At 51.8% G+C, this 13,046-nt stretch overlaps 1 protein-coding gene across 1 annotated transcript; it reads left to right on the top strand.

The window, feature by feature from the left end:
• The first annotated feature begins 1,070 nt into the window (after positions 1 to 1,070).
• On the top strand, positions 1,071 to 2,728 carry LOC102935849 (serine protease FAM111A-like). The gene is given in 3 exon segments (XM_027830618.3): positions 1,071 to 1,742; positions 1,744 to 1,854; positions 1,856 to 2,728. Coding segments are annotated over 3 exon segments (1,656 nt in total).
• The last annotated feature ends 10,318 nt before the right edge of the window (positions 2,729 to 13,046 follow it).

Here is a 13,046-nt window from a genome sequence, read left to right as displayed (position 1 = left end):
CCTCATATGATGTATTATTATTTTATTAGCACTGTGGTAGCACATAGGAGCTCCAATCATGGTCCATGCAATTATGTGTGCAGACAGCACCTATCTTACTGTGATAGGTGCTGTCTGCACACATAATGTAAGACAGTTCCTGTCCCAAACCCGTTAGAGCAGTGGTTCTCAAACTTTTCCTGTCATGCCCCCATAATGGAATCTGTCTGTACCCCACTCCACTATTGCAGAGTTGGCTCAGCGGAAGAGCTTGGGCTGAAGGTGGAGCTGGGGGCAGAACTGGGGAAGAGGGAGGAGCTGGGGCTAGCGGTGGAGCTGGCCTGCGGGGCAGAGAGGGAATGAGGGCAGAGCTGGGCTAGGGGCGGAGTGGGGCTGGGTGGCCACATAGCAGGGACCTGGAGAGGAGAGAAGTAGGGGGGGAGCGGGAACTGGGGACAGGAGCAAGTTGAGGCTTGCAGGGCTGCTATGTGCCTCTCCCCAGCCGGAGCTCCTGCTGCCAGCAGGGGGAAGAAAAGGCTCCTTCCCCCGGAGCTCCCGTGCCACCCGCCAGCAGGGAGAGGGCTGGGGGGAGTCCTCTGGCCATGGGAACATTATGTACTCACTGTAGAGCACGAGGACAGAGGCTGTTGTCTTCTGGCATATGGCCTCAGCCCCCAGGCAGCCTCCTGCACCCCAAACTTCTCATTCCCAGCCCAACCCCAGAGCCTGCACCCCTAGCAAGAGCCCTCACCCCCTCCTGCATCCCAACCCTCTGTCCCAGCCCTGAGCCCTCTCCTGCACCGTGAACCCCTCATCCCTGGCCCCACCTGGCAGGCCTCACCCCTGCACCCCACCCTCTGCCCTACCCTGGGTCACCTCCCACACTCTGAACCCCTCAACCCCACCCCATGTGGCTCTCACATTGAAGGTTTTTTGCCAAAGTGGCCCCCACTTCAGAAATAGTGAAGAGCACTGACGTAGGGCTACAAAAGGGAAATTGCAGCTGTTGTTCATTCACACTGGTTTTTGTTGTTATCGTTATTGTTCAGCAAGAGAATGTGCAGGGTTCAAACCCCCTCACGCCAACCAGGATGAGATCGAACACTGGTGCCAGTGCTCTGAAGGACATTGGCAATACGCCGATGTCTACTGAAAAACCTGGAACCCGAGACCCTGAATCCGATGACAGTGAGGATAGAAAATTCACTATTAACTTAGGTAAAAATGGAGTGGAGTATGTGGTGAAAGGCAAAGCCAGTGACAGTATTTACATGGCCCTGATGGCTCTGAAACGTATCCAGACTCACATCGAGAAGCAGCAGGGCAAGGAGACGTATCTGCAGGGGAAGAGGCAGATTAAGGGGTTTGTGAAGTTGGGAATGCCCCTCAAGTGCCTTCCTCAGAATTCCCACTTTGCAGTGAAGTTTTATAAAGTGAAGAGAGACCAGAAAGGTGGTGAGCAAGGATACCGCCAGCTCGACAGCACAAGGACTGAATGAGTTGTATTTTATATCACTTCCACTGGAAAGAAAGGGCCTGATGGGGTGCAAATTCAAAAAATAATGTTGTGCCAGGAGCTTACAAAAGAGTGCTGCAAGATATGCGTCTTTGCCCCAAAAGGGGAGACCATCAAGACAGCTCTGAGCAAGGATGGACGGTTTCTGCCCCTCTTGGAGGAAGAGGAGTGGTATCTAGTGGAGAACAGCGAAACATTCCACTATAGTCACTATTTTGTCAATGACTTAGACAATCAGTCATTTGAGTGAGGTGCAGGTTGTATCTGAGCGTGCCGTTAAGGCAAGGAATGAGCAGCATGGTGGGGCCGCTCGGGAGCGACGGGGGAAGCAGTCTATCAATTTAGAATTCTATCAATCTAGCTGTTCTGGTCCAGTATCCTGAATTAAAGAACCAAAGTGAATTGATCAAAGAGTTCTTTAAGGAGGAGGTTCGAGAGTCAGGCAAACATGTCAAAGCTCTGCTGGAACTGCATAGAAGAAATTTTAGTAAGGAGGCGAAGAACTCCACTCCAGTTCGGGTGCATAGACTCCTTGCTGGACTCAGCAACTCAGTAGGGTATGTAGAATGGGACTACAATGGAAACAGGGGCTGTGCCACTTGCTTTGTATTATGTGATGGGTACGTCCTCACCTGTCATCACGTGGTGAGCAGTGTAGCAGGACCAGGAGTCGAGGAGCAGCACTGGGCAGAAATTAGTCAGTCTGTCAAGGGTGCCTTCTCTTATGAAACCAAACACCCTAAGGAGGATGATTGGTTCTACATAGAGCCTTGCTTGGAAGTCTCAGACCAGGCTCTTGATTACGCCATCTTGAAATTGAAGGAAAGGAGCTCTAAATTCCCAAATGGGTTGGCAAAATATATATCTTCACCACCATGTAGTGGCCTGATTTATATTATTGGCCACCCAGATGGAAAGGAGAAGTCCACAGATGGCTGTTCTGTAGTAACCCCACTTGAGCGGGGGTGGAGATGCACAGAACGCCTCCAGGAAGGGCAGGTGGAAGGCCACAGCAGCACCAGTTGTGGTACCATCCCTGAGAGCAGAACCAGCCAGTGCATCCCCATGTTCACTCCAAGGAGCTTCCAGGAAGTGACTGCCAATCCTAACATAGTCACCTATGACACCAGCTGCTTCTGTGGCTCTTCTGGCTCACCTGTGTTTGATGCGTCCGGATGCCTGATCGCCATGCACACCGCTGGCTACTTGTACAATTACTGTAAATTGTTTTAAAGTAAACAGTGCCCTACACTGCTGGCAACCCAGAGGTTGCACCCTTATGTTACTTCACATGAACCGCAAAGTGAAACTGACTCGTCAGTTTCATTGAGCAAGTTGAGACCTACACAAAGAGTACATCAAGGTCATAAGTAAATTAGATGAGTGATTTGTTTTTTTTAATCTCTAAAATGAAGTTAGTCACTAGATAAAGGAAATAAAGGCTGTTGAATCTAAAAATGTCTCTTAAAAATTCTTAATGGGATAAAATGTGTTATACCTGTGTATTGATGCTCCTGTGCCGATTATAAACATACTCACTGTGCCATATAGCTTTACTGTTAAGTGCTTATGTATCCAATAGTTATCCAACCTGTCAATCTTTACATAAATTTTTAAAAAAAATCTCTCATGTTGATGTGTTCATTGAGGTTTTTATTAAGCCAGTAAGAAACCTCTACCATTTAGTATGTGTATTGGGGGCAGGGAGAGGTCAGGAGTGGAGTTCAGTGGGTTGTCAGATGTTGCAGAATCCGAAAAGTCTCCAATGGTATCACCTTGTGCTGTGACCACTACAGTCATAAGCACCCAAGCCAGCTCAGCGCATTGATAAGAAGTCTCCAGAGAAAATCACTGCGCTGTAGGAAGCGGTGTCATTTCAGTAGGTGGCACACTTCTCCTCTGTACTCAGCCAGCCTTGAGAGCAACACCGCTGCAGGGAGATGTAAAACAGAGCCCTGCTTATTCGAGCCTATGGCACTCTAACCCTGGTGCCCCAGGCAAATCCCCCATTGGGTCATAGGTCTGCAAAGCTCTGGGTGAAACGGCTTTGCCAGTGAAAACATGCTTACGAGCGCTGACTCCTCCCTGTTCCTCGTTGGCTGGAGATCTCATGGCTGCACCAAACCCCTTCAGTGACTGGTAATCACACACAGCGCTGTGCTGGGTGTTACTGTGATGGCCAATGCCAGGAGCTCCCTGGCACAAAGACCAGGACACTGATGGGTCTTCCTTATCCATGCAATCCCTCCAAACACGGCTCTGCCTGAGTGTCATGGAGCTGAGTACCGGCCGCTAACTTGCTGCCTTTGTAAATCCCAGCCCATATGCTCAGGACTGTATCGGTTTCATTTGAGGAGTCACTTTAATCTCCATGCAAGAGCCCAATGATGCCATCTCCTGCTGGGTATCCAAGGAAGGGTCTTGTCTGCCAGCCAGGTCTCTGCTCTCAGCCTCAGGGGCAGCTGTTCTGTCCAGTTAGGGTGCCCAGACAGCAAATGTAAAAAATTGGGACAGGGGGTGGGGGGAAATAGGAGTCTATATAAGAAAAGGACCCCAAAATTGGGACTGTCCCGATGGTCACCCTATGTCCAATCACTGTCGCTCCGGGCGCCTTGCCGCTGCACCGAAGGCGTTGGCTCAGCCCTGAGAGAGGTGCTGAGCCATTTGCCAGGAGTGCATGGAGAGATTGTGACCACAAGGGAGAGATCCCAGCTTTGCTCCTGAAGCTTCACGGCACTTGGGCATCGGTCCCAGACTCATTTGTGTCCTCTTCAACTTGGGCACTGGACCGGATTCTTTGTGGCAAAACCGAAAATAGACCTGATGGCTCGTCACGAGTGGTCCCCAGTGCTGTGCTAGGGTAGGGCTGCTAACCCTGCGGTCCTGGCCAAACTCCAGTGGGATTAAACCCCACCCCGGCAGCTTCAGTTCACCATGGGATCCCTTCCTGATTCCTGTGCTAAACACCATGCGTTTGCCACACTCTTCCCCAGAGGTGGCTGCATCTTGGCACTGCAGGAAGCAGTCCCTGCCTGTAGTTTATATCAGTCTGGATCATTCAGGGAATGTAAGATCTTTGCTCTGGGTATTAACCCTTGAATCCCAGCTGGTGTGACCCCTGGGAAAAGCCTGCCATCAAAGGGTTACCTTGCTCCTCCTGAGTCTGAGATAGGTGCTAGTTCTCCTCTCCCTGCTCTGTCCTTGCTCCCGGCCCTGCCTCTGCCTCTGCCTCTTGACTGGTGTTCTGTGGCGTCCCTGCACACAGCTGCAGTGTGCGTAACTGTGCTCAGTCCAGAGTGATGGGCCAGGTAGCCAGGAGCTTCTTAGGCTCCCCCTGGCTTCCTCGGCTTCTGCTTATCTGTGGTGAGGTCTCTGGTCCTCTGCCACTTCACTCCACAGTGTCCTAACTATGCCCCAGCTGCCCTTACCTTGCTGATCTCTGCCAGCTGCTCTGCATTCACACCTCTGCCCAATTATTTTTAAATCAGGAACAGAAGAGAAATGAAGGGATTTTTTTTCTAAACAGGTCTGCCCTTTAATTACATTTTGCCTGGGCCTGGAAAGCCTTAGCAGCAGCGGGCTAAGCACACGCTCCCTGACAGTTTGCTTGCTGGAAGGGCACAGAGGCACCCTTGCTATCTCTGCAGGAAACTGCTTTCTGGTGCCTGGCCCAGCCAGAACAAACCGGGGTTTGACTAAGTATCCATTGGACGCTCACAGGTTTGAGGAAGCGAAGGATCCTCAGGATCTCTGCTTGTTACCAACCATTTTCCTTTCCTTCCTCGTTGCTTGTGCTCCAGGCACAGAGGAGTAAATCTAAGGTTGTCTCGTACTAGAACTTTTAACTGAGTTTGTAGCCAGCTGGTTGGCTCTGAGCGTAGTTTGTGCCTGCCCTTCTCTTGGTGAGCTCAATGGCATGGCACATGGTCAGCTTCTTGCAACCAGGGCCTAATACTGTCTTAGCTGCACAGGGGGGGGGGGGAGTCTCCCAGCTGTGCCCCTGTCACCGAACCGGCTGAGCTGTCTGTGCAATAGTGTGTCCCAGAATGCTTTGCCTAGCCAGTGCTGTTCCATGTGCACGTCCTGTGCAAACTCTATCCCCTGGCAAGGCAGGCTGGGAAAATGGCCTAGGTTTTCCCCACAATTCAATGGTTCAAAACACAGTGTGGGCGATACCGGTGCACAAATGCGGTTGATGGCAGGGTGTGCCATGGGACAACCCTTGCTGTGCAGTTGCAGCCCAGTTGTGTTGGTAGCCAGGGCAAAGGAGTGCATCCCAAACAGCTTATAAAAATGGGGTGGGGCTTATAAGGCCAAAGTTTGAGTGACTAGTGATTGGGGGGGCCTTAATCTCAGGGGTGCCTGGAAAGGGAGACTCCCCACAAAGGCCTGGCTTCCAGTGAGTTAGTATCTCCAGCTGACAAACCCACCTCCCTCCCCGCCCCCTGCCAGAAACTGAAGCCCTCAAAATTGCTAATCGCTTCTGAAAATCATGGCTGTAGTGTAGACGGAGGTGGAACCAGCCAGTGAGCCTATACAATGGTCACTGGCACAGAATCTCTAGGGTATTTAGGTGCCTAACTCCTCTTGAAACCAGTGGGAGTTAGGAACCTAAATACTTTTGAGGCTCAGGGCCTTTGTCCTCACTCTAAGTCTTCTCGTTGCTTCCAGAGGGCTTTGGCTCAGGCCCAGTAGGGGAGATCTGCAGGCTTGAGTGTTAGCAAAGGGCTAGTTCCCCCCTCAGAGCTACAATGCTTGCCTGCCTGCAGACTCAGACTACCGGGCAGCAGGCTCATGGTTCCTTACAACCAGAAGAGCTCATAACTGTAAAGTGAAATCCTAAATCCTGCAGCCTATCTATGAAACTTATCTGGGGGGACCTGGCATAGGAGGAGGGGAGATGGGGGGGGGTCCAGAACCCCTGGTCTGAGCAGGGAGGCAGGCAAGTGCAAAGTGCCTACAGTAGAGGGGGATAGGTGGGTGGTACCCAGGGAGCTTGTGGGGGAAGGGTGAGATGGAAGGAGCCCCATTCCTGGGGCGTGCAATAAGCTCAGCTGACAGACGCTGTGATGTGTGTGACCCCTTAGAGTAGTCATCCTTGCACACCCCTGTCAGGCTGGGCAGTGCTATTCTCCACTTTGTTCAGCGGGAGAACTGAGGCATAGAAAGGCTAAGAGCCAGACTCTTGGGGAGTTAGGCACTTAGGGCCAGAATTGTAAAGGTATTTCAGTGACTCGCCCAAGGTTGCACAGTCAGTCTGTGCAGACCAGGGAGCTGAACCTGGCTCTTCCGAATCCTGAGCTAGTGCTCTAACCACTGGGACATCCTTCCTCTCCCCTGAGGCACAAACCCCCAGCTAACCCCGCAAAACTCCCTCTTCACCAGCAGTAGGAAGGTAAGTGGCATTGCCAGGCTCTGGTGCCAGTTTACCCGTTGCTCAAACCCATGGTCTTGGCATCACTTGTGCCGTGCGCTCCTTTTCAGCTACCCAAGCTGTTAGCACACACCATCATCCGTATGCATGTGCCTGCCCATTAATTACACACACACGCTGGGCCTGTAACCTTTGGCAGCAGAATGCAGTGCGGAAATATGGCCCTGACCGCCAGCTTTCTCCTGGTGCTAACATAAATTCCCAGGCGCTCAGTTACTGCCACTGTAGTTTACTAGAGACACAAGGTGGGGGAGGTAATATCTTTTATTGGCCCAACTTCTGTAGGTGAAAGAGACTAGCTTTCCAGCTACCCACAGCTCTGCTTCGGGTCTGGGAAGAGCTGTGCGTCGCTCGAACGATTATTCTACAGAGCAGAACAAAGCTGGGTGACAGCTGGGTGACAGTGGCAGCTCGTGAAACTGTTCCTGGGCCCTCCAGCCCCGCAGAAACAATTCCACAAATCCATTGTCGTGTGGAAACAAGCCGGATCCATCCACAAGCCCTGGGCAGCTCAGGAGCTCCACAGCAGAGAGATGCAGCTGCTGGGCAGAGGTTCCCAAGCCATGCAGGGGTCCTGCTCCATCCCATACCTCCCCTGCTCCCTACAAATCAGCACTTCCCCACTAAAAATCCCCACTCTAGAAAGGTGCCCGCAGTAGGCTTGTCCCTTCTTAGCCATGCTAAGACCTTTGCTCCCTGTTAAGCCTTACTACTTCCCAACTCCCTCAGCCAATCCCCCCCACACTCCACCTGGCTAGCTCCCTCCGCACCTCAGCTCCCCTCCCATGGTCCCCCACCAGGCCTAACCCATCCCCCACAACTTCCTTATCCAATCCTCCCCACCTCGCATGTCCCATCCCTCTTTAGCTCCCCTGCCCCTTTCCTCCTCCGCTCCCCTCCCCAGGGTCCTCCCTACCTGGCCTGTAGAATCATAGAATCATAGAATATCAGGGTTGGAAAAGACCTCAGGAGGTCATCTAGTCCAACCCCCTGCTCAAAGCAGGATCAATCCCCAATTAAATCATCCCAGCCAGGGCTTTGTCAAGCCTGACCTTAAAAACCTCTAAGGATGGAGATTCCACCACCTAGGGAACCCATTCCAGTGCTTCATCACCCTCCTAGTGAAATAGTGTTTCCTAATATCCAACCTAAACCTCCCCCACTGCAACTTGAGACCATTACTCCTTGTTCTGTCAACTGCCACCACTGAGAATAGCCGAGCTCCATCCTCTTTGGAATCCCCCTTCAGGTATCTGAAGGCTGCTATCAAATCCCCATTCACTCTTTTCTTCTGCAGACTAAATAACCCCAGTTCCCTCAGCTTCTCCTCGTAAGTCATGTGCCCCAGCCCCCTAATCATTTTTGTTGCCCTCCGCTGGACTCTCTCCAATTTGTCCACATCCCTTCTGTAGTGGGGTGGCCAAAATTGGATGCAATACTCCAGATGTGGACTCACCAGTGCCAAATAGAGGGGAATAATCACTTCCCTCGATCTGCTGGCAATGCTCCTACTAATACAGCCCAATACACCGTTGGCCTTCTGGGCAACAAGGACACACTGCTGACTCATATCCAGCTTCTCATCCACTGCTATCCCCAGGTCCTTTTCTGCAGAACTGCTGCTCAGCCAGTCGATCCCAAGCCTGTAGTCGTGCATGGGATTCTTCCTTCCTAAGTGCAGGACTCTGCATTGTCCTTGTTGAACCTCATCAGATTTCTTTTGGCCCAGTCCTCCAATTTGTCTAGGTCACTCTGGACCCTATCCCCACCCTCCAGCTTATCGACCTCTCCCCGCATCTTAGTGTCATCTGCGAACTTGCTGCGGGTGCATTTAATCCCATCATCCAAATCATTGATAAAGATGTTGAACAACACCAGCCCCAGGACTGACCCCTGGGGCGCTCCGCTTGATACCGGCTGCCAACTAGACATTGAGCAGTTGATTACTACCTGTTGAGCCTGACAATCTAGCTAGCTTTCTATCCACGTTATAGTCCATTCATCCAATCCATACTTCTTTAACTTGCTGGCAAGAATACTGTGGGAGACCGTATCAAAAGCTTTGCTAAAGTCAAGATATATCACATCCACCACTTTCCCCATATCCACAGAGTCCCAAGTCCCATTCCCCCTCAGCTCCCCTCCCCAGGCTCACCCCAGCCGGCCTGCCCCCCTGTCCACTCCTCAAGGCAGATGAGTTGTGCGTGGATTGCATGGGCTCTCTTCTCCTAACTGTTGGGCAGGGGTGCTCTTCACACCAAATCTGGCCACAAAGGGCTCTTCTGAGCTCCCTCACACAGAAGAAGGCTGCCCGATGGGTAGGGCCCTAGCCTGGGACCTGGGTTCCACTCCCTGGATCTGGCACAAACTACCCGTTTGCCCTTGAGCAAGTCACTCGGGGCCAGCTCTGCAAAGGTATGTGAGCACCTAAAGATGCAAAGGTGTCTAGCAGATTTTCAAAAGTGCCCAATCTGGCCTTAAACCTCTCTGTGCCTCAGTTTCCTGTCTGTAGCAAGGGGGTAGATAGCACAGGTGTGATTGTGGGATGCACAAGGGATTGGGGCATAGATGACCCTTAGCTATGTAGCAGCAGATTGTTTGGTCAGTGAAGAGACATGGGTAGGACTGCTGGTTTACATGGAGTGGATCATCTCATCTCAGCTAATAACAATACGACATGGAACAGCTACGGCACCTTTTATAGCTGGATCTCAAAGCACTTTCCAAAGAAGGACCAGGTCATAGCTTCATGGCACAGAGATCCATAGATTCTAGGGCCAGAAGGGACCAGTGTGATCATCTAGTTTGACCTTCTGTCTAACTCAGGCCAGAGACCTGCCCCCAAATAATCCCTGTTTGAGCCAGAAAAACATCCCGTCTTGGCTGAAAAATTGCTAGTAATGGAGAATCCACCACAAGGCTTGGCTTGGTAAATTGGTCCAATGGTTAATTACCCTCGCTGTTAAAAATGTCCACCTTATTTCCAGTCTGAATTTGTCTAGCTTCAACTTCCAGCAATTGGATTTTGTTACAGCTTTGTCTGCTAGACTGAAGAGCCCATTATCAAACGTCTGTTCCCCATGTAGGTACTTACAGGCTGGGATAAGTCACCCCTTAATCTTCTGTTTGTTAAATTCAACAGATTGAGCCCCTTGTCTCTCTCACTCTATGGCATGTTTTCCAATCCTTTCATCATCTCAGGGGAAGGAACTGAGGCCCAGAGAGACAGAGACAGCTCCCGGCCAATGGGAGCTGCGGAGTCGGCACTCCGGGTGGAGGCAGTGCGCGGAGACTCCCTGTTCCCCTCCAGGCTGCAGGGATGGTGCTGGCTGCTTCCAGGTGTGGGGCAGAGTGAAAGAAGGTAAGGGGCCTGCTTTCGCTCCGTTGCCGTGCCGACTGTTAGCGCCCAAACTCTCCTGGTTTGGCTGAGGTAGCCTCCGGGAGACAGAGAGTGATTGCGGGAGACTCCCGGCGAAAGAGGGAGGGTTGGGAACCCTAATCCTCGGAGAGGTGGATTAACTATACTGACGGAAAAATCCCTTCCATTGCTGTAGGACACATCTATACTATGGGTTATACTGGCACAGCTGCAGTACTAGCTAGGCCACTGTAACAGCTGTAGACATGTAGACATGGCCTAAGAAGGCCCTACGCTAGAATGCCAAACTAGGCGGCACCATCTGTAACATCCCTTCCCTGAGCATACACCAGCCATACCTGGCAGTGTATTCACGTCCCTTAAAGGGAACACATCTCTGGTAACGCTTTCTCTGATGGAAGCTCTGCAGCCAGTCCATATCTGGTACAGGTGCCTGACCTGCTAGGAGCACCCCTGCAACCTACTGTGCACAAGGTGTACATGGCAGGCCCAGCGCCTCAGAGGTATTTAGCTGCCTGAGTCACCCAAGGCCTTGGAAAGAGTCCAGAGCAGAGCTGGGAGGTGAACCCAGACGCTAAACCCACTGGAAGGATGTTAGGCCTCAGTGCCGCAGCTGTGGCACTCGCTCATGGCACAGAGCGAGGTGTTTGGGGGCACCAGGGAGCGAGGTGTTTTGGGGGGGCCTAGGAGGGTGGTGAAGCACTGGAATGGGTTCCCTAGGGAGGTGGTGGAATCTCCATCCTTAGAGGTTTTTAAGGCCCGGCTTGACAAAGCCCTGGCTGGGATGATTTAGTCGGGGATCGGTCCTGCTTTGAGCAGGGGGTTGGACTAGATGACCCCCTGAGGTCTCTTCCCACCCTAATCTTCTATGATTCTATGATCTAGCTGGTTCGTGAAGGAAGGGGGAAGCTGAGATCTCAGCTGGCTCCGACCTGCTTTTCAGGGCTCATCACTAGCTCCACAATAATGATTTCCCTTGTTAGGTGAATGATAATGAATCCGAGAAACTTACCAGGTGCCCCTGCTAGGGTTTGTGGGAATTTCCTAGTGGTATGAGAGCAGCCCCAGCCAGGTGACTCAGAACATTCTGACGGGGCTGCGGCAGCCTTCGCTACTGTGAAATTATCGGACCCTTGGCTCCTGGCTTGGGGTCTCAGGACTGCGGGTGGCAGTTGTAGTGCTGCTGATTACTCCCATCCAGCTGGCATCTGCTCTCCCAGCTGCATCTACCGTGCTAGGGAGTTCCTGGGCTCTGTGCTGCTGGGGGTGGGGGGACCTCGCTCACGAGTAGGAAGTGGGAGGCTCTTGGGCAGGCGAAGAGGAAACCGGGGATGGGTCTCCTCCCCATGGTTGCGGGAGATCTTTCTCTGGGCAGCCAGCCCTGTTGGTTGGAAGAGATTGGAGACTCGTTCAGCTAAATGGGGAGCAGAGGAGGAGGGGGAATCAGTTGGCGGGGGGGTGTAACAGCCAGTAGTGAGCAGGGTCGCAGTTAGGAAAGGACTGAGATAGTTAGGGGACAATTTTCCAGCCATGCTATAACCCTAGCATCCCCAGGGAACTGCCTACGTCTTGGGGAGGCATCTTCTTGACCAAGGCAATTCCCCTCTGAGGATCCCCACTGAATGCATCCGATGAAGTGAGCTGTAGCTCACGAAAGCTTATGCTCAAATAAATTTGTTAGTCTCTAAGGTGCCACAAGTACTCCTTTTCTTCCTCTGAGGAGTGTGATTTTTACCTGTTTAACTCAAAAGCTAAGCGAACAGCTGAGAGAAACACTCGCTGTGTGAAAGTAGCATCAAGGTTTCAGGGCAGTCTGGCTGCAGGTGCTGTTGGCAACCAGTCAGGAAAAGCTATTGCAATTCACAGACAAGTGGGGCAGTGAGCTGTATGCATAACCCAGGCTAGCGGCACTCTGTCTTCCTCTAGCGGGGGCATCACTTATAGAGATTTATGACTTCTACAGCCTCGGGGCTGCAGGAGCCCATCCTTTAGCTCAGGCAATCAAAGCCCCTGCTTTATAGCTGCCCAGAGTCACGGCGACTCACGGGTTCAAACCCTGCAGTGCAGCTATCTAGGGCAGGGGTTCTCAAACTGGGGGTCAGGACCCCTCAGGGGGTCATGCGGTTTATTACATGGGGGGTTGCAAGCTGTCAGCCTCCACCCCAAACCCTGCTTTGCCTCCAGCATTTATAATGGTGTTAAATATATTAAAAAGTGTTTTTAATTTATTAGGGGGGTCACACTCAGAGGCTTGCTATGTGAAAGGGGTCACCAGTACAAAAGTTTGAGAACCACTGATCTAGGGTGTCACTGCAATGCATGCTATAGGTAAGACATGCTGGCTTTGTGGCTGTTACCAGGTGCGAAGGGCAATGGGGAGAGAAATGGGCGATCGTTGCTGGTGAGTTGAACCTTCCAGGTTCCAACTTCCAGTCACTATGCAATGGTCACTGTTCCCCTTGGGCCTACGCCCAAGTTTCTAGGAAGCCAGCTCCAACGGAATGACTCAACAACACACAGGGTTGATACTCAGGTCACTTCTCAGTAAAAGCCAGTCCAAATGGCTCTGGCTGTGGGGATCATGTTCCTTTGAAAGGATTTGCACCACTGGCATGCTCGGGTCATAAAGACCCAGACACCTGGATAGCAGTTGCCTATTAATCAGGGTTTGCAGCTGTTCAAACCAGTTCTGGCTGCGCACAGCACTGTATCTGCAAACACTAAGCAGATTGTGTTGA

The sequence above is a fragment of the Chelonia mydas genome, chromosome 6, assembly GCF_015237465.2.
Source record: "Chelonia mydas isolate rCheMyd1 chromosome 6, rCheMyd1.pri.v2, whole genome shotgun sequence".
Lineage (NCBI taxonomy): Eukaryota > Metazoa > Chordata > Testudines > Cheloniidae > Chelonia > Chelonia mydas.
This window is presented reverse-complemented; position numbering and strand designations above follow the sequence as displayed.